This window comes from Monomorium pharaonis, chromosome 1 (genome assembly GCF_013373865.1).
Source record: "Monomorium pharaonis isolate MP-MQ-018 chromosome 1, ASM1337386v2, whole genome shotgun sequence".
In the NCBI taxonomy this organism is placed as follows: Eukaryota; Metazoa; Arthropoda; class Insecta; order Hymenoptera; family Formicidae; genus Monomorium; species Monomorium pharaonis.
Genome location: NC_050467.1, coordinates 9,718,816 through 9,743,530, shown reverse-complemented (window position 1 = coordinate 9,743,530; position 24,715 = coordinate 9,718,816). Strand labels below are relative to the sequence as shown.

The window sequence follows — 24,715 nt, the reverse complement described above, 5'->3', positions numbered from 1 at the left end:
ATCATTATTAATAATATTTTTTAGATTACAAGTAAAATAAAAATTTAAGTATAAATATTTTTTTTTCTTGTAACAACTGTTAATGATAAGTTGCATGGTGTTATCATTATTTTAAAAAATCATATATCTTTATGTATAAATATTATGCATGAATATTTCACTAATGTGAAACTAATAATAATGTTTACAATAAATTTTTTTAATTTGTAATACAAGTGCATAGTAAATTAAGATATACTGTAAACAGATATACGTTAGATATGCGTTAGATATACGTTATAATATAAACTTGATAGACAAATTAATAAATAAAATATTTGTAAATAAAATAATCTCTTTAATATTACTTTAGACAATACTTTAAAAATACATGATTGTGTTATATAATTACTATTTTAATGAAGTTAATAATCTTACCATTAAAAACATACATTAAAAACAGATTATTTTTAATTGTAATAATCAAATTATTATGTCGTACTTTTTAGGTTACCTGCTACAAACTCACGGAACTCGCAACTCGCAACTTGCTCGTGATGATTTGGCTATACCGGACAGCATTGAGTTGTCACGAATCATGATGATAGTAGATAGTTGTGCTTATCATATATTTCGGTCCTAGAGAAAATTACTTGGATAGCCATTATCGTAAACACCCAATAAGTCGTTAGTCATTGGTCGTAAGAAATGTAATCAATCACAGTTGAGCTTAGAGAAGAATAAGCGAATATGATTGGTTAAATATCTTACGACCAACGACTAACGACTTATTGTAGACCGGGACTTACCCAACCAATCAGTACACGTTCGACAAAATTATCGTACGCAAATGTGATCGCTGCACCAGTGTTGCCAATTTAGCTATTTTGTAGCTAGATCTAGCTATTTTTTCTTTCATCTAGCTTGCTAAAAATGAATTTTGCTATTAGCCATTTTTCTAGCTTTTTTCTTATAACGTTAAGGAAAGAAAAAATATTTAAATGTTCTCTTTTTTATACGTATGCATGCGAACGAAAACGCAAAAACACAGGCTTCTCTATAATAGAATCGCAAGTCATAAGAAATCGCCAATCATATTCAATTATTCATTCTTCTTTAAATTCAAATATGATTGGTTAATATCTTACGACTTCATAAAGTCTCTACTCTCTAGTATGATTAGTTTGTATTATGTAACAAAAATACACGATTTAGATTAAAAATTAAATAAGTACATTTATTAGTACAGATCTAAAAAGCTTGAAAAAAGTTCACTTTCCTCATTTTTACCCCTTAAAAAATATTGTTAATATAATAGCAGACTTATAATAATAAACTTATAATAATAGACTTCGGATTAAATTTCAGCTATTGTCTATAGCTATAATATTATTTTCCTTGCCGTTAATTCAGCTATTATCTAGCTTTTTTTAACCCTTAAATGCATGATTTTTTTTTTTAATGAATTTTCAGCTCAATATGATACAATAAAAGGAGCACAATAAGGGAAAAATAAGAAAAAAATTCCATGTTATTGTTTTTTTGTTATTGTTTTTTTTGTTTTTTTTTGTTTTTTTTGTTTTTTTTTTTTTATTTTTTTCGCACAGCGTGACGGAAAACACTCGAGCGGTATGTAGGCAATCGACTACAATGTGTGCTTAGTCGTTTTCGTACATACGCTCAACGCTACCCACCTAGATATGGCATGTTGCCAAATGGCAACATGATGCATTTAAGGGTTAAGATACTGGTTAACTATCTTTTTTTCCAACTGTTGGCAACATTGCGTTGCACTAGTGCAGCAGTACAGCTACCAAGAACAAACCTCATATTGATGGTGGCCTGGTGGCCGAAACTTGCACCACTAACTGACTGACAGTGATTGACAGTGCGCGATCTGACGTGATCAAATGTTATCTAATGTAAGCCTCTTCCATCCTTCGTCGAATATACAGAAATGTTGACACAAGCACGCACAGCGAGTCTATCTTGCTCTATCATAACGAAGACCAATGAAAACAAGAGGTGTTGACGAAAGGTAACGAAAGATTGAGAAAAAAAAGAAAAATATACTTTTGAAGTTGTGGTTGGGATCGACGCAAGTTTATCGCAGTGAGTAATTTTTACACTTGTCTTGTTTTGTAAAACAATGACGATTGATCTTTTACCATTTTCGCTTAACGTGGTTCTTCCTCTCGTCTTGTAATCCACCCAAGTAGCTGCTTTCGACGAGCAGCCTGTCACGTATAGGTTAAAAGGGAGGAAAGTGCGCTTGAAAAATGACCAAAATGTAAATTTCTTTTTTTAAAGAAAAAAGATGCTTTCTGCACATTTAAGTTTTTAAGTTATATGATTTTTAGATATTTGATCCAATTCAATTTCTGAAAAAAGATTGACCATAATCTTCCTGTGATTTGAAAGATTAAATAATTGATTGAATGAAGTTTTTTATTTGAACAGTTATTATAAAGTTCCACTACTTATTTTCTGTTCCTTTATAGCGTTTTGACTATTGAATAATATCAACTTTCAACTGTTCTTGACATTATTTTAATTTTAGTTTCTGATTTTATTAGTTTATAATAATTTAATGACAGTTTGCTTTATTTTAACTTTTTATTTGACAAATTTTTTAAAAATTTTAATTTAATTAAGTAGTGCCATTTTGATTGCATAAATAAATATTCTGCTATTTATTAAACTTTTTTTATTATGAATAAATTATTTGCCTTTTATCTCATATATGTATTTTTACTTATAAATTTTTACTCATATATTTTCACTTATAAAATTTATCAGCTAAGCAATTAATATGTTGCAAGAAATAAATCTATCCTGTGTTCATTACAAGGTTGATAATTTGAATATGATACTTTTCTTGTTTTAATTACTAATATTTTGAATATGATAATTGTCTTGTTTTATAATTACTAATAATGACTTGAAGGGAAGTAGAATGCCAATCTTATTGATCTAATTTAATCTCAAGTAAATATACAAAAAAAATGTAATGCATCAAAAATGGTAATTGTTATCTTTGTCCTCATTGTCATTGTTGTTTCAATGTACAGAACTTTTTAACAATTATACAGTTTAATAAAGAAATGAGACCAGAATGGAGTGTCATTTTCTGAAATTACTTCACGTTATAGTTTTGAAATATTTACAATTAAAGTTGCAATAAAAAAGGGCTACATATTTTATCATATTTTAATTATACATACTAGAGATATTTAAATGTTAGTGAACCTAGCACCCCTACCACTAAAAAAAATTCGGACCTACCCTATAATTTTCTGCTAATTATCTGCTAATTTTCTGCCGTAGTCCCAAATTTTTTGCTCCTATCTGTTTGCAAAAAATTTAGGTGGGGGTGCTAGCGTCATGTGAAGAACATTTTGATATCACAGTCGACGCAGCAAATAATTTTTTTAACGTAGTTTACTCTTGCGTGCGCGGAATAACAATTGAGTTGCACAAGTTGAATGTTGAGTAAAAAATTTGGGACTTGATATTTTGAGAGCAAATAAATACAGGAACATTTTAATACCACAGTCGAAGCAGCAAATAATTTTTTAAAGGTAGTTTACTCTTGCGTGCGCGCAATAACAATTGAGTTGCACAAGTTATATGTTGAGTAAAAAAATCAGGATTTGATATTTTGAGAGCAGAGAAATAGGGGAACATTTTGATATCACAGTTGATGCAGCAAATGATTTTTTAATGGTACTTTACTCTTGTATTTTTGTGAATTTTAGATTTTTTAAATTTATTTTGTAAATTAAATATTTTAAAATTGTATATTATACGAGTATTTGATTGAAGAAAAACTTTTAAAGTTGTCCTGGTATGGTATTATCCTGGTAACTTGTTGTTTTTAACCATTTTCTCCTATAATGTTGTGATATAATGTTTCTGAATACCTGTACTTAGATAACCGTTCGATATTTTTGATATTTGTTTACAGTTTCTTAAAGTCTAAAATGAGCAGAAAATTCTGGTATATTTGATTTTTTAAATAATGTATTAATATTGGTATTTGATTTTTTTGTTTAAGTTTTTTTTAATTAGTGGCGATGCTAGCACCCCTACTTTTGACCTAAATTTCCTGCAAACGGGTAGGAGCAAAAAATTCGAGACTACGGCAGAAAATTACCAGATAATTAGCAGAAAATTATAGGATAGGTCCGAATATTTTTTTTTTAGTGGTGGGGGTGCTAGGTTCACTGTCGTGATATTTTATTATAATCAAAGTTAAGAATTTTAACACTTTAAATTTTTAATATTGATTAATATGATATTTATGGTTAAATATGAACTAAGTTAAATTGATTGTGAAAAAATTAAAAATTTATTTATTTATTTGGATATAATTTTAAAAGGCATCCACAGAACACCAAGACGTCTTAAAGACAATGCCCTGAAATCTTGAAACAAAAACTTATACAGAAAGATGTCTAAAATATGTCTAATGTCCAGATTTTAGACAACTTGTATGATATTTTCTAGATGTCCTTTAGAACATTTTTCAGACATTCTATATGATGTTTTTTTTAGATGTCCTATAAGACATCTATTAAATGTGCTATATGACATCTTTTAGGATATCAGATATTTTATTGAAAAAAGAGAAGAGTAAAAGTTTATATTTTTTATTTTGAACATTTTAAATTTTATTAAAAGTTATGAAATAAAATTTGTATCAAGTGCGTGCGTGCGTGGGTACATGTGTGAAGGAGAGTTGTTAATTAATATTACAACGTTATTATATATTCATTAATGAGTATTAGATTGTTTGGATTTTACTTAACTCTACTGTAACACACCCACACACACACACACACACGCGCGCGCGCGCGCGCGGGATCAGATTTCTGCGACGTCCACGCCGTTGATTCTGAGTAATGCCAAGAGCAGGATTTACACACGTGCGCACGCGCGCGCGCGCGCGCGTGCACACACACACACACACACACACACACAGTGTTACGAACATTTATACATGTAGATAACGCACGCAGTAAACCTTAAAATAGCAATTTTCAAAAATTTTTATTTCCAAAACTAGACATGGAAAGATCGCGCAAATCGTAATTTTTCATTAGGGCTATAAGTACTATAATATATAAAAAATTCAAGGAAATTGACCGAGCTTTTTTTTTCATATAAATTGTGCGGGGTTCTTTAAAAAAGGCCCGATAAACCAATTTACTTCTAGAATTAACACCAACCTCTTCAGGACGCTACGTCAATTGTTATTCTAGCTATCTACTCAAATATAAAATCATCGTCAGTTTAGTTGATCAAGCGATCAATTTTACTTTCTGACAGAAGATTCCACAAATCAAATATTAACATCGTAAAAACATTTTACTTAATAACTGTTTTTCCTTGACTTAATCGGGTTATTAATAAACGACTTGAGACATTAAAATATTGAAACACTAATCTTGATAATGTGGATGAAAGGAAAAGGTATTGACTTAAATAAATGTTTAATTTTACCATGAATGGCAATAGTTATGTCTCAGTCATTATTTGAACAAAATGTTATTTTCCGCGTTCTAAAAAAATTAAATTATCTGATTAAAAAAGGCAAAAACAAAATTGATTTTTTGAAAAATGTAAATTTAGTTTACCAAATTAATTGTAAAGATTGTTCTGCGTCTTATAATGGACAGACTAAGCGACATTTACAAACGCGTATCAAAGAACCCATGAATAATATCAAGAAACACGACAGTCTCCATTCAGTGGTCAACGCACACCGTTTGTCAAGCAATTATGAGTTTTATTGGACGGCTTCACGTATATTATGTAATAAAAAACATATTAAAAAAAGAGAAATAACGGAAATGTTCTTTATAAAAAAGACTGATAAAACCATTAATTTAAAGAAGGACACCAAAAGCCTAAACCCTATTTATAAGAGTTATTAAGAACATAAATTGTTTTTTGTTTACTTACATTATATTTTGTACACTCTGCATAATACTTGTTGTCTCATATCAGTTTGACAATTACTGTTATTCATTTATAACATACTCTTTAATTGTTTGTCTTACTTTTTATGTAATTTTAATTCAACTAAAATAAATCCGAATACATAAGTTTGCTTTATTAATTATGATGTAAAATAAGTTTTATTTAAAAGATTAACTGTTACAAAATTTTTCTATTGTATTTTTTATTATACGTTAGGGGTTCATCAGTTCTTTGATATCACTTGATAAGGGCCTAAAGCTAGGGCCGAAACGTTGTGCCAACTTTGTAATTATATTAATTATATTAATAAATACAAGTTAAGTCGATTTTTAATTAATTATTTTGTTTATGTCAGATACACGTAATATTACTTTTGTATGCGAATTTTTTTGTACGAATTCAAGAATTGGCCTTCTGCTCATAACCATTAAGCCTTTGCACAATACTAGGAAACAGAAAACAGAAATGAATAAGAAATTATCGCTTTCGATGTGCGTCTGATGAAAAATAGCATGGTAGCAATAAGAGCTAATGTTAACCAATGTCGCTATTACGTTATTATTTCTTGGAAACTTATTGGAGACAGTAATTTCTTATTCAATTTCTATTCTACTATTGCTTGTTGCATTGCATTCTATAAGGACCTTTACACGTGCACGAACTTGTTGCAATTTACAACCACTAGGTTATAATAATAAGATAAATATTTAATCGATCAATATTATAAACATAAAGATAAAGATAAGATTGTCTTTTTGCAGTGGATTTACTAAATAATAAGTTTTCTGTAAATTTAATATGTCTACCCAGATAACACAGTGTCTTCTTAAAGAATTCATAAAGTAGTCTTCCTTTCTGAACAGTAATTCCTGGGGAATTCATAGAAGAATACTTTAAGAATAACGTAGGAAGTTACAACATGTTAGCACCATGATTCGAATTCCTCAGGACTTCTTAAAGTATTCATATAGAATTATTTGTTAGAATTCCTCAGAACTTCTTAAAGTATTCATTAGGACTTCTCCAAGTAGATATCTCAAACGGAATTAAAAAATTTACTTTGTTCCGATTTTTATAATATTGGAACGTTTCTCAGAAAAATTTAAAAAATAAGAAATTCTGATTAATTTTGTAAGAGGAAGAAGATTATACCATGTTTCAGTTAAGCCATAGTCGTATCTGTTAAAACATGTTTAATTTCTGTACCTGAAAAAACGGTCACCTATCCAAGTGTTAACCATCGCCAACGTTGCTTGACTTCGAAGACCGTACGCATCCTAACGCCCCGTGATGATCCATGAACACTTCTTGTTTATGCATACATATTTGTTAATATATTGTTTTGTTAATTATATATAGCGCATTTCGTGTATAAAAGTATAAATTAGTATTTATTAAGCGATATATAATTATAAAAATGTAATTGAGATTATCCAAACACTCGAGTAATTTCTGATAAATACTCAAAGTATTCAAAATAATAAATCGCGAGGTATTCATTGCAATGAACTCTTAAGGAATACTTCAATGTGAACTCATTGTGGCTAATTCCTCAAGAATTCTTTATGTATTCATTTTTCTACTTCTCCAAGTATTCATTAAAATGACTTCTTTAGGAATTTCTGTTCATCTCTGTGTTATCTGGGTATTTTATATGACCTACGCGCCGACACTTTTGTCAGCCTTGAAATACAATTTCTAGCTAGATATGAATGCTCAGAAATGAATGCTCTATAAGTCTTCTTATTCCAAAAAGTTGAAAATAATTTATTGCGAAAAAGAATAGCCTTAACTAAGATTAAAACCTGGATCTTTTAACATTTTGTGTGATTCTTCCTAATTTTGACTTTTAAAACATATGATATTTTTCTCTGTAACAATTTAATTTAATTTAATTTAATTTATTGTGTAGTAGATTACAAACATAAACAAGAACATGAAATCATATATAGGACGTATAAAAGGTGGAACGTCAGCATAATTGGCGTGTGTGAAGTTAGCACCTTAACTTTCTGCATCACAGGTTTTTTCGCGAGTTCTGTTTGCACCCGCAATAGTTCTACACTTCTTGATAGTTCTTAACAATAGTTCCGCCAAAATAATATAAAAAACATAAGTTTGAAGATATGAAGTGCTAACTTCCCCTGGCACCACAACCTTCTGCACCACAGGTTTTCTCGCGAGTTTTGTTTGCACCCGCAATAGTTCTACACTTCTTGATAGTTCTTAACAATAGTTCCGCCAAAATAATATAAAAAACATAAGTTTGAAGATATGAAGTGCTAACTTCCCCTGGCGCCACAATCTTCTGCACCACAAGTTTTCTCGCAAGTTCTGTTTGCACTCGCAATAGTTCTACAGTTCTTGATAGTTTTAAGTAATAGTTCTGCCGAAATAATATAAAAAATTTAAGTTTGAAAATATGAGGTGCTAACCCCAAGTTTCAAAAAAATATTTTTTCCACTATGAAATCTTATAGTTGTCGAAAAATTCTACAGTTCTAGATAGGTCTCATGAATAGTTCTGGCTTTTAATTATTTTTAAATAATTTTTAAACTTGCATCCTGGCACCCCAGCATGAGAGTAAAATGTCACATCACGGTGAGTTCTAATAGAATTTTTGGCATTTTGCGATAGACCTGCAATAATTTTGATCATTTCAATACATATTACAAATAGTTCTCTTAATTAAATAATTTTAAACAATTTTTAATTATGACTGCTGGCACCGCACCCAAGAGAGGCAGGTGCAAACTTTAAATTATTTAATTAAGAGAACTATTATTAAAATGCATGGAAACGGCCGGAACTATGTGAGAACTGTCGAGAACTGTCATAAAAGTGACCGGAACTGTTTGCACCTCATGCCTCTTTTGGGTGTGGTGCCAGCGGTCGCAATTAAAAATTGTTTAAAATTATTTAATTAAGAGAACTATTTGTAATATGTATTGAAATGATCAAAATTATTGCAGGTCTATGCAAAATGCCAAAAATTCTATTAGAACTCACCGTGATGTGACACTTTACTCTCATGCTGGGGTGCGGTGCCAGGGTGCAAGTTTAAAAATTATTTAAAAATAATTAAAAGCCAGAACTATTCATGAGACCTATCTAGAACTGTAGAATTTTTCGACAACTATAAGATTTCATAATGGAAAAAATATTTTTTTTAAACTTGGGGTTAGCATCTCATATTTTCAAACTTAAATTTTTTATATTATTTTGGCAGAACTATTGCTTAAAACTATCCAGAACTGTAGAACTATTGCGGGTGCAAACAAAACTTGCGAGAAAACCTGTGGTGCAAAAGATTGAGGTGCCAGGGAAAGTTAGCACCTTATATTTTCAAACTTGCCCACCAAACACCAAATTACATGTAACGTGCCTGTTAGTTGTAATTTCCCACTCAACAATGTAATTGTAATATAACACGTGTGTTATATTACAATTATATTATTGAGTGGGAAGTTACAACTAACACAAGCACAATACATGTAACTTTGTGTTTGCTGGGTGTTTTTTATATTATTTTGGCGGAACTATTGTTAAGAACTATCAAGAACTGTAGAACTATTGCGGGTGCAAACAGAACTCACGCGAAAACCTGCGGTGCAGAAAGTTGAGGTGCTAACTTCACACACGCGCTATAATGCTGCTATAATGCCTAAACGGAAAACGCAAAGAGTTTAACAATTAATACAAGAATTATCAAAGCAGGATGATAACAAGTAATCACTGTAAATCGCACAATAACTATAAGTCGGCTGCTATACTACATCTACAGCTACGACTACAAACATAATGTGCATACATATATATAATTGTATAGACTATAGACACGTAAGATAATACTGGTATTAATAACAAAAAGTGTACAAAGAATGAGAAATCGAAAGCAAGTCGCAACTCTCAAGTGAGAGCATCAATCCTCGACAGATGCAATATAATTCATAGCCGCCAAACGACAAGAAGAAAAGGAAGGGGAGGACTTAACAAATGTAGCATATTAACCCTCTATTTCTAGACTCGAAATTGATCATTGTTGCTAGACTGGGTGTGCGCTATCCGAACAGTCTTCAATTGCTCATATCTTGGAGTTAAATCAATCAATTAGAATTAATTTTTATTAATAATAGTTTAGAATTTCACAAAAATGAATATTTTATCCAAAATATTAAAAATTAATTTAGAAATTAGTTTAGAAATATTTTGAAACACGTTAACAAACATTTCGGAAAAATCGTATTTTTTTCAAAGTCTTGTATTTTTGCTTTAAAATAAAATAAAGAAACTTTACGGGTAAGGAATGTAAACTTCTAGAGTTGTAGTTTAAGGCCTTGGCGGTCGTTTCATGATTTATTAAAACACATTTTTTCTGCAAAGTAAAAATTAATAAATTTTAACATATTTGAATGCACAGTTTTTTGCGAATAAGGCGCTTTATTTTTAATTTTTTAAATATAAGGTATACACAAATAATACACGAAATGTTTATGCAAAAATAAAGAAATTTATTTATAAAAAATAATTATATATTATGTCTTGGCAAGTAATACATATTTTAGCAATATGCTCCTTACACATGGCTTGCGATAGCGCATACAAGTAAATCGACTTTTGCGTCAAACTCCTCCGACTTTGCGTACGTTACAGCTAGCTCGGTTGCACTGCAAAACGATGAACGCGTTTTCATAATTTAAAAAAATACACAAAAAATACACTATTATTACACTTTTGGCGAAATTTAGTAAAAAAATTATTACTGTTATTTTATGTAAATAAATAATTATTTTATAGGAATATTTACGGGGGCGCCCTAGATGCGCACAGTAATAAACGGACACAGCAGGCTGAGTGAAACGGACACAGTAACAAACGGACACAGACCAAACGGACACAGTAACAAACGGACACAGTAACAAACGGACATAGTAACAAACGGACACAGACCAAATGCGCACAGAGCGAAACGGACACAGTAACAAACGGACACAGACCAAATGCGCACAGAGCGAAACGGACACAGACCAAATGCGCACGGACCAAATGCACACGGACCAAATGCGCACACTGCACATGCGCACACTGCACGTGCGCACGGACCAAATGCAATCCATGTACATTGCAAGCAGAGTAAAGTCCACATAGGTTAGGACGGGGTGGGTGCGGGAGGGGGGCCAAAGGCCCCCCTTGCACCCCCCCCCGTATGTGTGTGCGTGCAAAGCATTCACTGCATCACATGGGTTTGCGACTTTCCGTGTATGCATTTGGTCCGTGCGCATGTGCAGTGTGCGCATTTGGTCTGTGTCCGTTTCGTTCTGTGCGCATTTGGTCTGTGTCCGTTTCGCACTGTGTCCGTTTCGCTCTGTGCGCATTTGGTCTGTGTCCGTTTGTTACTGTGTCCGTTTCGCACTGTGTCCGTTTGTTACTGTGTCCGTTTCACTCAGCTTGCTGTGTCTGTTTATTACTGTGCGCATCTGGGACTCACTCATATTTACCTTTGACTTGATTTTCACTGAAAAATTTTTGTAACACCGTTATTAAGCTGATTGTTGAGCTTTAACTAGAAACTAGGCGCTCATTGGCTGTCGCAAGTCGCAACTGGCTGCTTGCGACTTCTGTAGACGAGGCTTTAGACTGGGTGTGCGACACCCGAACATAACCTTTTAACGTATAAACACTTTGGCCACAGTCGGGTGAAAGCGCGCGCGGTGAACGGATGAAGTAAGAGATAACAAAGCTGCCGCGCAATTTGAGTCATATACAAATAGCCCTTATCAGGGCTGGGGGAAGGCCACACAGGTCCCTGAAAGGGGAATTAGTGAGGAATGGCAAGACAGTGAATGGAGAGTGTGATACAGTAAAGGAACTGGCGGAAATCGGGGTTATAGGTCCAGAAACGCACATGGAACATAGTAGAAGGGAGAGTGCGCAAGCGCTAAGAGCGGATGAAAACGAAGCAAATTTGAAAAATAGCGACAATAATTGCAATTATACGGAAAACAAAGCGCCGAGAGTAAATGAACAAGACTGGGTGATCGAGAATATGATCATAGAAAAAAGTGTAGAGAAGATAATAGGTGTTAACCCAGTGTTGATAACGGGAAAAGACTTAGAAAAAAAGGAAAGAGATAGTGACAAGGAACACACGGAAGCGGTAACTGACGAAATGGGTAATAAAAAGAAGAAAAATGCGAGCAAAAGAAAAAGACAAGCAAAGGAGGAGACAAAACAAGAGGATACGAAGCAGAAGAAAACGCAAAAACAAGAAGAAACAAGTGAAATGGAAGTAGCCAGTTGGACATCTGAATCTTTCTCAGACAAGGAAAATTCACTGCAACAAGCAACAATGGATACAACAGCATCGTCAGCAGATACGAATTACATGGACGACGATCCAAAAAAGGAAACGGTATACTTTAAAAAAGGTAAGATCCTGTATAACTACGAAGACCAAGACCTACAACTAAACCAAAAAGAGGACAGGGAATTTAAAACAGGACATAAAGGTGAATGCATAATATCGGTGAGAGTAAGACAGGAATAACCGAAAAAAGAAGTAAGAGAAATAATTTCAAAATATTAAATGTACTGGCCAAGGAAAACATAAAGCCAGATAAATATGCTAAGACTGGTTTTAAAACAGCGGACATCTGCTATATAGGAATAGATAGAGCTAATAAAGTTATAAAAAAGCTTGACAATGTAAAAGAATTAGATTATAGATTACTAGAAAGAAATATCAGTATAAAAGGTGTAGTTACTGATTGGCCAGATAAGATCAAAGATTTAGTGAACGCACTAGATGAACATAAAGACATACAAAAAATGGAAAGATTAATTACAAAAAGATATAACAAAACGATTAAAAAAATAGAGACCTTAGCCACTGATAATATTTTAGTCACATTTAGAGGTAATAGAATGCCCCAGTTCCTATCGGTATATGAAGGGCTTAGTAAAATCAAAATAAGACCATATATTCTTAATGTGAAACAATGCTTTAAATGCCATAGATTCGGTCACATGCAATCAGTGTGTAGAGAAAAAGAAAGATCCTGCATAATATGTGGAGAGCCATCCCATGGTATATGCGAAAAAACGCCAAAATGCAAGAACTGTGGAGAATCACACAAAGCAAACAGTAAAACGTGCAAAGAATTCACACACCAAAGAAATATTCTTAGACATGCAGCGGAAAAGAATATCTTTATATCAGAAGCTAAACAAGCATTGGGACAGCGATCAACAAGTTATAGAGACGCATTAGTAAAAGGAAGGGAAAAACATGAAAAAGAAATTGAAAATGAGAACAGAGTAAGTAACAATGATCAACAATCCCGTCAACAACAAGACAGGACAGCATATATACAAAGAGAAAGAAACAAAGAGAAGAGCGAAAGACAATGGATGGAAGAAGAAAACCAAAAAGACGAAAGGCCCTGTAACCAAGAGAATAACACAACATATCATACTAATAAGGAGAGCCAAGAAATACATGAAAGAAAGGAAGAAGTCATAAGGAAACAGGAAGGAAAAAATATGATAATTAAAAATATCAAACATATAATTCAAAGAAACGAACAGAACGATTATTTTTTAGAGGCACTATGGGAAATAATAGAAAGTATTTATACAGAAATAAGCAATTTAATAGCAGAGAAAAGAAGTAAAGAAAAGAATAAAATTGGTAAAGAAAATTAAAGCAATGAATATATTAATCTGGCATACAAAAGTTATACGAGAAAAGGAGTAAAGCCATCAATACAGCAAAGAAATCAGATATCATCCCCAAAATAGAAACAGAGACTCACAAGGGGACCTTACGGGTCATGGGTCATCAATTTTTTTCATATTTATAGGATTTGAAGATCAGTACCCGGACTTCAATTTCCTAAAGCAGTACGGTGCGCTTCTCAAAAATACTCGAGAAAATCGATTTTGAAGATTTCCGATATCTTTAAGTACAGAAAATTTTGACCTATCGTCAGAGCCGCTCGTAGCCGAGCGCACAGAGCTCTAGTTTCGTAAGCGCGGAGTCGCTGGTTCGATTCTCGCTCTGGCCTTAATTTTTTTTAAATAAGTCAATGGAGTTTTTTATTAATCCTCTATCTTAACATTTATCAAATTGAAATGCTAATTAATTATTAAATATTTATTCGTTATTTTTTAAATGAAAATTACCATCTCTTTATTTTTATTTAACGGTAAAATACGAATAGCACAGCATCTGCTCTCTCGGAACCCTTCTTCTTTACTTCTTCCACTTTTTGCAAGGCTATTCTTTGTTCACGACTAGATGCGAGAGAATGGGGATCGATCAGGATCGACTTACAATAAACTCGACTTGTAAACTCCGACTAACGTGTTAAAGATACAGCGTAAAATGTAAGCGATAAAATAACTGAATATTATTTATTCATATTATTTTTGCATTTAACAATAAGACCTTTTCCATTTTTGTACCAAATTTTAATTTATTATAAATATTCGCATTTTCAAGCAAGTGGTAATTAAAAATAAAAAGATGTTAATTTTTATTTAAAAAATAACGAATAAATATTTAATAATTAATTAGCATTTCAATTTGATAAATGTTAAGATATAGGATTTAAAAAAAACTCCATTGACTTATTAAAAAAAAATTGGGGACAGCGAGAATCGAACCAGCGACTCCGCGCTTACGAAACTAGAGCTCTGTGCGCTCGGCTACGAGCGGCTCTGACGATAGGTCAAAATTTTCTGTACTTAAAGATATCGGAAATCTTCAAAATCGATTTTCTCGAGTATTTTTGAGAAGCGCATCGTACTGCTTTAGGAAATTGAAGTCCGGGTACTGATCTTCAAATCCTATAAGTATGAAAAGAATCGATGACCCATGACCCGTAAGGTCTCCTTGTCAGAAAAGAAACACCACCAGATGTCAGTGCGACAACGTCGCGAACGAAGAGTTGGTATATCTAGTAACTCAGGGTCTATGACAAAGGACTAGGGTACGAACGAAAAGGAAAATAACGGAATAATCCAAAACGAAGAGTTACAAGATACTGAATTTATTCTATATATATCTTATTATATATATTATATATATATATATATGAATTTATTAAGAAAACAAGAAGAATAATATAAGAAATAAGAGGGAGGCAGGGTATCACCTTGCAAAGATAAGAGCTATACGTGTCATATATCTGCACCAGATTAGACACAATAAACCTCCAAAAAAAAAAACACTTCGGCAGTTACGATTCGACCAAGCCAGGTTAATCCACACAATAGCAGTGAGGGTCCTTAAAAATTTTTTCTCCGTACCTAATTCTCCCCTTATTTGGTTTTGGAGTTATAACTCGTTGAAAAATACGTTTGGGTATGCCATTAGAAACTGAGGGTTAAAATACTTGACAGCAATATATGAAAATGGAGTTTTAAATTTTGCAGAACGATGGAGAGGAAAGGCCAAGGAGTCATGATAACGAGTGTCGGGAGTATTGGTTGCGTGCAATTTGGATTTAAAGCGCAAAAGATGACATGAATATGAGAGTATTGAGACGAAGAAGACGAAACACAAGACAACATAGATGTAAAACATAACGTTGTCCGATTTGTAACCGACACGAAAACGTGAAGTAATGGGTGTATGTGGTCATGTTTGCGTACATCATAGGAGAAACGGAGACATAAGTTTTGTACACGCTATATTTGACTAAGTAGTTGCTTGGCTAGTGCAGGAACGTAAACTACATCAGCATAGTCGAATAACAAGGTTATTATAATTTGAGAAACAAAAAGTTTCTGAGGAGTTGTAACAATGTGATGATAAGGATATAAGAGACGAAGACGAAGGAAAGCATGCGGCATTTGGAAGCTACATACATACTAAAAGATGAAGAGAAATCGAAATGAACGCCAAGTATTTTGATAGATGGAAAGAAAAGGATTAGTACAGAGTTCAGGTAAATATTAAAAGAGTGTAAACGGGATAGCGCTGAAGAGGAAACCATAATAAGAAGATAAGATTTAGACGGATTCGGGTGGAGGGAATTCAAAAACGCCTACTACCAACTGGAGAACGTTACATCAACGTAGCAGCGGAGGCGATAGAAGAATGAAAAGACCTGAGAAAAACATCATCAGCATACATGAACAAGTGAGAGATAAATTGACCTAAGATCTGGCGAGAAAACTGTGAATAATAACAGGTCAACAACAGAATCTTGTGGGACGTCTAAAAGAATCTTGCAGGGAGAAAAGAAAACAGGAGAAAGGCTGGAAAGAAAAACTCGCTGGGATTCATCTGTAAGGAAGGAATGCATTAAACTGAGAGCAAAAGAGGACAGGCCATAGTGCTGGAGCTTTACTAGTAGTAATTCGTGGTTTACTATGTCGAATACCTTGAAGTCAAGAGCAACCAACAAAGTTATATAATCAGAGTCAAAACCAACGTAGTGCAAGGTCACACATGTGCAGTAGTTCGGTATTAGTAGTGCTATGCATGCTGCGGAAACCGGAGTGACATTCCGGAATAATCACGGCGTTATTGAAAAATATTTTTAGTTACCGAAAGCAAATTTACTCGAGCAGCTTGGAAAGGAATGGAGAAATGGAGATAGGTCGAAGTGATGAAGGAGAAGTAGGATTGCGAGTCTTGGGGAATGGAAGGACAATGGATTGTTTTAAAGGGAAAGTATGAGAGGAGATGACGTAATTAAGAATATGCAGAAGAGAATCAAGACATTGAGGGAGACAAAGCAGCATTTGACCGGGGAGGTCAAATGATTCTGTCGAGGTCAGTTTTATCCGCTTAGGGATGTTGTACCGTTGTGAGTTCCGAAGTGGTAATTGAAGTGAAAGTGAAGATATTGGAAGTGGAAGTGAATGAGAGGATTGTAATTGAAGCTGCACATGAAGAGAAGTTAGGAAGAGAATCAATAAAGTAATTATTAAAAAGAGAAGGTGTAAAGAGTTGCTATGGTAATATCGTAACGGAAGGAGAAGTAGGAGAGGTGGCTTCTAGGAGAAAAAGATTCCTCCAGAATTGGCGTGGTGATTTGACAGATAGAGGATTAGTGGGGCTCAGGAATGACTTCTTTTCGCGTCGAATAGCAAAAGTTGTACGATTTCTAAGATTCTTATAACGCTACAGGTCAGTCGCGGATTGAGTCCGCCTGTATTTAGTAGGAGCACGAGACTTTAGCGCAATAAATTTTTTAACAGCTGCGTTCAACCACGGCGCAGGAGACCGAAACGCATGCCGAACGACAACTAGCGCAAGGCGATCGAAGACAGAGGAGCGTCCGCGTAAAATGCAGTACCATCGACTTAATGCACGTCATGTGATACAGAAATGACCAGTCGATTCTGGCCAGATTGTCCGCATCATATGAATTGCCTTCAGATTGCGAGAGAGATAAGTATTCGTTTGACGACCCGGCATATGCAGCCGTAGATCGACAAAATGATCGCTAATAGAAAAGGCATTGCAAGTACCTGAATCAATTATATCAATTGCGTAGGATACAATAATTAGATCGAGCAAGGACCTTGAAACGTCAATGACCCAGATGGAAACGCTAATGATCTGCTTAAGAGAGAGGAGTGACATTATAGCTGTACTTCACGATCGGACGGAACCAGCATATTAATGTTAAGATCGTCGATACATATAATGACGTCAGCGCTGCAGGCAGCATCTGTCAGACAAGTCTCAATGAAACTGAGATCGGCGGGCGGCAAATGAGGTGGGCGATAAATGTAAAAGACAGCCACGCGCTTCTGCTTCACCCTGAAAAAAACGCTAACGATATCCACCAGAGAGTTCGGAGGAGAAGAAGCACTAGGGATAGAGAAGGAACAGGAAAATGAATCGCTGATAAATAAGACTACGCTGCTGCCCCGAGATCCGAATAATCCATCAGATCGAACAGTATAACCAGCGAATGCAAGAGCAGCAGAGTGAACATCATCCCTCAGCCATGTTTCACTAACCAAAATATCAGACTGCCTATAGGCAACAAAATCGCGGACTAACCCGAAGCGAGGAAAACGACCTGGCATTTAGATGTGAAACACGAAACATCTCCGCGCGAACACCGCCGACAGTCATGTCAAGCGAGTATTATCAACGCGACTATCACCGGAGGGCGAAACGGCAGAAAGCGGGGCCGCATCCACTACACCACCAACCCCACGCAAGAAAAAACCGAATGAAGAGTACCGCTCAGACGGCAATCCATCGACCCGATGAAAGTGACTCCACGCCTTATCGGACGCCATGTGTCGCAATCCCACGCGCGGCCTCCGCCACCGAAGAAACCGCGCCACCAGCGGTACGAGACGCAATCAGAGATAAAAATGTCGACGTAAGATCGCCAGATCTCACGAGCAGCCCAAGATGTAACGACAACCTGAAAGGCAGCAGCCATCCCATACACAGAGTCAGACACGCGAACATCAAGAGATGCATTGTTATCCGTTTTACAATAATTTACATATTCGGGAGCATGAAAGAAATTTCTTACATTTAAAACAAATGGATTGAATCATATTTAGAATAACAGTGATATTTAGAATGACAAACAAAATAATTATTATAAACAACATAGACAAAATAAAACAATGACAACGGATTAAGTTTAAAATAACTGTTAATGCGATGCCGGTGTATTATAACTTATCATTATTTTAAACTTAATCCGTTGTCATTGTTTTATTTTGTCTATGTTGTTTATAATAATTATTTTATTTGTCATTCTCTAACCGGCGACAGACGAAACCGGCCTCCTACTTAATCTTAAATAAATGTTTTTTTTAGATAACGTATGTGCAATAATAAAATAAACATTCGATTGATAAATGTTATAAACATAAAAATAAAGATTATTTAATAGAGGTTGTGTATTGTTTTCTGCTTTCCTTTATAGTTTTGTTTCGTATCAATTCTGTGTCATAGGGAATTCGACTACAAAAAAGCGGAACAAAATTACTTTGATTTTATTCTAGTTGGCTTTCATCTAGTTCTGTTTCAGTTATTGTTCCATTCTGTTATTTCTTCTTTTATTGGAATACACCTTAAGAAGCATGTATTTTTTGACACTACTATTGATAAACAATACACTTTTCCTGCAAATAATACATTTAATCTGCATAATACATTTAAATAGGGAGCGTCCCAAATCCGCACAACGGATACCAATCAGATTATTGAGTTAGGTTTGGATGAATTTATATAATTTAATTAGTGGTCTCTGTTTTACGCTGTGTATGTGTGCGTGCGTGTTACTCGAATACAGAATTTAATCTCAAAAAAGTGACAATACACAATAAAAAAATTTAATAGTGTTAGTATAAAATAAAATTATATAAACTATTGGACAAAATTAAAGAAACAAAAGTTTGAAATAGCACCAAGTTCGTAAAAGTTGAGCAAAAAATCTGAATTTTTTATATGATGTAGCCCGAAGTGCCGACTTGATTCCTGCAAAGTCTCTCCGCTGTGGGTCTAGTAGTTTCGGAATTACCTCTCGAAGCAACTTCCTATCAAAAACCAAAGATACAAAATTGCAGTTTGGAAGACACAGGTTCTGATGCGAAAAACGGCCCAGAAAAAATTGGAGATGGACTAAGTTGATTCTATAAATGTTCCTTAGAGTATCCTTGGTGCTCCTTGACATCCCTAGCTCTTTTCAAACCTGATTCGCAACCCTTTCGTTCTAACAGTGGAGACAGCGTTTTGCATCGTGTCCGTCTATCCGAGGACAACTCTCTAGCACCGCCCAACTTTAAAATGACTCACGAAACAAGAAAATGACAAAACTGAAAAAAATGGAAACAAAAATAAAATAGATGGTAATAAGAAAGTTGAAAACAAATGAAATTTTAACACTTTTGTCCATTGAAACCGCTCTCTTTCTTGTCGGCGGTATGTCTTGTTTTGTGAGTCATGTTTTGTTTTTTATACAGACGCATTGCCTTAAAGCAATAAATTTGTGTTGACAATTTTTTTGTAGTGCTTTAACAATGTTTTGCTATCCCACAAACAACATAAAAAACAAAAAATATGGAGGTGTAGAGAGTACACAAAAAGTAATGTGTTTTTCAAGAGAAACGAAAAGGGCAATCAAGAATAAAAAGAACGCAAAGATTCAGCTGGAAGAGGCGTGAAAGCAAAGAAAGATACACATGAAAAATCTAGAGAGGAAAGGAAACCTAACACAGAGGAGATGAAAACAAAATGGCTGAAGAGAGAACAATGATTTTTTTTTATCTCGAATGCAAGTCGTGCCTTGAAGCGATTACCTGGCGCAACCGCGACTCGCTATGTGATTAAAGAAGTAGCAGGTAGAAGTTAAAAGGGGTCATGGATTTTGTGCGTGGTCAAGGAGGAATGCCAGAGATTTTTACGGGTGCAGTTTGGTCCATTTCTGAATTTCCCAGACGCATGGAGGTACCTGCGGAGGTTGATTAGTGGTAGGGGTGATTGTTTAACTCACCCTCGCGGGGTGATAGGAGTCATAGAAAGGTGGGACCTTCGATATTTAACGGTTTTAAAACCGAGCTAGAATTGTCTTCGGATAGACAAACGCGACGCAAAACGCTGTCTCCACTATTAAAACAAAGGGATTGCAATTAGAGTTAAAAAAGGATGAGGGTGTCAGGGCGCACCAGAGACATTCTAAGGGACACATACAGAACCGGCTTAGCCCATTTCCAAATGTTTTCGGACCGTTTTCCGCATCAGATTGTCCAGTACCTTTTAAACTGCAACCTTGTAACTTTTGTTTTTGACAGGGAGTTACTTCGAGGACCGTAACTCCGAAACCACTGGACCCACAGTAGATTTTACAGGAGTCAGGTCGACACTTTGGGCTACATTACATGAAAAATTCAGATTTTTTGCTCAACTTTTACAAACTTGGCACTATTTCAAACGTTTGTTTCTATAATTTTGTCCAGTAGTTTATATATACATACATATATGTATATATTTTTGTATATATGTATGTGCGTGCATGCGTATTATTATATTTCTAATCTCTAAAAATAAGATTTTTTAATAAAAATACAGAAATGCTACTTAACCCTCTGACCGCACACTATCAAAAAGTTACGTTCACCGCACACATGGGCACGATCCAGGAAACTACTTTGACGATTTGTATTTTGGGCAAAAATCGACGAATTTTAATTTATTTTTTTTTTATTTCTATAGGAAAATTTCTCAGAATTGTGATAAAATCGGTTAGAAAGTCGTATGTATAAAGTGGAAAGAGATATATTCAATAGATAGACAATAAATTAAAAAATTTTGCATAAAAATTTGTATTTTTTCAAACGGCTGCATTTTGTAGAAAAAAAAGAAAAAATACTTCAAAATATGGTAATTGAAAAGCTGAAGAGTTATATTTTAAGAATCTATTATTATTTTTTTTATTTGTACCAAAAAGTATATTTTTTTAAAGATATGAATATTCACTATTTTTCGATCTAACGGTTAATACCGTAAAATCGAAATATTTGTGAATAAAACGACAACGATTATTGTTTTTATAATTATTTATTGTATATTTAACTCAAATATAAAGAAATGAAAGTTCAACTATCCACTTTTCCGTGTCTTCACTTCTCTGGAAACATACACAGAGAAAAAGAATATTTTTGTTAAATCAAAAAGATTTACTTGAACAAAAATTTATTTCAAAATTTTATATAGTTTAACCAAGAAAATAATATTCTTGTTATTTAAAAATAATTTTCTTGAATCAAAAAGAAAAAATATTGGACAGAAAATACTATATGTTTAAATCAAAGATTATAATTTTCTTAGAATAAAATTATCAAAACAATTATATCATATTTTTAAAATAATACTTATAGTATTGAAATAAACTATAATATTTTGAAATTTAAGATTTTCAAATTCTTCTAAGATTATATATTATTGCTTATATATGAAAGGATCGCGTTAATTTGAATACATATATTTGAATACAAGTTTCAATTTCAGAGTAATTTTTTTTCTGTGTACAAAAATTAATTTATAATACACAAAAATACACTTCACTAATGTTCTTTTACTTGGTTTATTTTAAAAAAGTAATTTATAGTTGAATGCAATCACTTTTTTTACTTACATTTCAAATATCCGCTCTGCACAGTTTTATAACGTTCGCTGCACACTGGGGATCGAACTTCCGTTCACGCTGCTGCAGGCACTAAGCGAGTAATGACCGGATCAAGCACGCATAAGATAAAAGGGACACCTAACTTGTTTCTCTCCCATGTTTCATTTCCCCACTACTGTTCGGTATAAAATGGCGTACGTTTGAAAATCGGCTTGGGTGTGGCTAACCCGGTGTGCGATCAGAGGGTTAAATTATATATTTTAAAAGTAGTATAACATTTATATTTTAAGGAAATATGTATTTTCTTTCTATTTTAGAGATTTTATACATTTTTAAAAATTATTATTGGATTGAATTTATTATGTCCCAATTGAATTTTATTTTAAAAAATTCAGATGTTACCACTTAGATTCGGTATAAGTCTTCTTAGATTTATTGTAACATGAACGAAAAGAAAGACGAAATATGAATTGTGCATCAGATAAAAAGAATAAGCTTCTTATTTTCTTTTTGCTCCAGTATATCGTTCTGCGGAAGTCTAAAGAAATGGCCGAGGAAGAGAAACCCGTTCCTTCATCTATGACGCAGTGCTATGAAAATTACATTATAGTCGATGTGGGTGCTAATCTAACGAACAAAAAATATAGTCGAGATCTGGATAGTGTGATACAGAGGGCGAAGGACGCAGGAGTGCAAAAGATTATGGTGACTGGTGCTAGCATTCGTTCCAGCAAGGAAGCACTAAGGCTAACTAGAATATATCCCGGAACGCTCTACTCGACCGCTGGTGTGCATCCACACGACGCCAAGTCCTGGGAGGAGCCGGATACCTTACGCGAACTGGAGAGTATAGCCGGAAATCCCGAATGTGTGGCAATCGGGGAGTGTGGGTTGGACTATAACCGCGACTTCTCGGCGCCGGAGGTGCAGCGCGCTGTATTTCACAAACAGATAGAACTAGCTTGTATGTTAAACAAGCCATTAGTAATACATGAGAGAAACGCGCAGAAGGATGTGCTAGAAGTTCTTGGTCAGTATAAGAATCGTCTGCCACCCGTTTTGATTCATTCCTTTATCGGCACTGCGGAAGAGGCGCAAATATATCTGGATGAGGGCTTTTATTTGGGCATTACGGGCTATCTGTGTAAAGATAAGTCCGACAGTGGAGTGAGACAGTTGCTAGAGGGTGGACAAGTACCATTAGACAAGATTTTAGTAGAAACCGATGCACCATTCATGTATCCAAACACTAGAGCTAGCAAATTGCCTATGTATGTGAAGGACGCTCTGACTGAACGGTCTATGACGTTTCTTCAGCGTTACTGCACTTTCCAACGTAACGAGCCGTGTGCCTTGCCAGCCATCGTGGAAATGGTGGCGGCGTTTATGCGAATTACGCCGGAACAAGTCGCGTTGGCTACCGCCTTCAATGCTCTGAAATTATTTGGTTTGAATCAATGATAATACTTGAACCTCAGAGAATTGTGCATAAAATGGGTGCTAATAGGTGCTATATAACAATTCGATTTTTAAATAATACAATGTAGAGAATTAAAATTTTGTTTATGTTAAATAAGATCAAATCTTATTTCTTTTTAAATATAAATCAACATTTTATCTCTTTCATATTGAATTGAATTAAATAAAATTGAATCGTTGAAATCGTCACTTTAAATTAATATAAATAATGTAATTATTTTTAGATTAAACACTTTGATACAAACTTTAATACAAATATAACATTAAAAAAAGATTTTGATGTAAGAAAATAATACATTGATTATACGATATAAATTTGTTTTAAGAGAAGTATACATGTATTTAAGTTAAGATTGGACAAGTTATTTTTTTCTTAAGTAAATTAAAGTTAAGTTAACCCTTTGCGTTACAGTGGTGCCACCAGGGGAATCTTTATTGTCCAAGTATTTTTTTTTAAGTAATTTAGAATTTCACGTAATTTTATAGTATATTTGGAATTATTAGAGTGCTGAGACGTTCTTTTGAATAATAAAATTACTGTCAGAAATGTTTAAATTAAGTAATTATTAAAAATATATATACATCGTAAAACTCATTTCTAGTAAAGAATTTCATCTGTAAAAAATTTTAATTACAAATCTGTACTTAAATATTTGTATTTTGGGGTTTTAAGGATTTGTTGATTTTTAATGAAAAATACAAATTGCAAAATGGTAGATCCAATATAGGGGAAACAAGATTCTAAATTTATTGAATGTTTTAGGAGTTTGTTATATAGACGTTTTTTGAGCTGCTGGTTAAGAATTTGTAATCCAAAATAACATAAAACTTTAATAATAGTAAGGTAAGTTCTGATAACGATAAAATCTAATAATGGATTTGTAATCAGCGTCTTAAAAAAATACATCCATTATATTAGATTCACAATTTTAAATTTCGAAAATCTGATTGCAGATTCATAATCAACGACCTCGAGAACCCCTGTACATGTTTTCATGAAAATTGAAAATATTTCAAAATTTTTGTCCGCCATATTAGATCCACCATTTTGAATTTTAAAAACTTGATAGCGGATTTGTAATCAGCGACCTCGAAAATTCTAATTTGCCAATTTTTACAAAAAACCCATTAATGGAAAAATTTGTAACACA

At 33.7% G+C, this 24,715-nt stretch overlaps 1 protein-coding gene across 1 annotated transcript; it reads left to right on the top strand.

The window, feature by feature from the left end:
- The first annotated feature begins 1,552 nt into the window (after window positions 1-1,552).
- On the top strand, window positions 1,553-23,661 carry LOC105834795 (3'-5' ssDNA/RNA exonuclease TatD). Its single transcript, XM_012677547.3, has 2 exons — window positions 1,553-2,091; window positions 22,605-23,661. The coding sequence occupies exon 2, from the start codon at window positions 22,632-22,634 to the stop codon at window positions 23,544-23,546; it is 915 nt and encodes a 304-aa protein (XP_012533001.1). The 5' UTR covers window positions 1,553-2,091; window positions 22,605-22,631; the 3' UTR covers window positions 23,547-23,661.
- The last annotated feature ends 1,054 nt before the right edge of the window (window positions 23,662-24,715 follow it).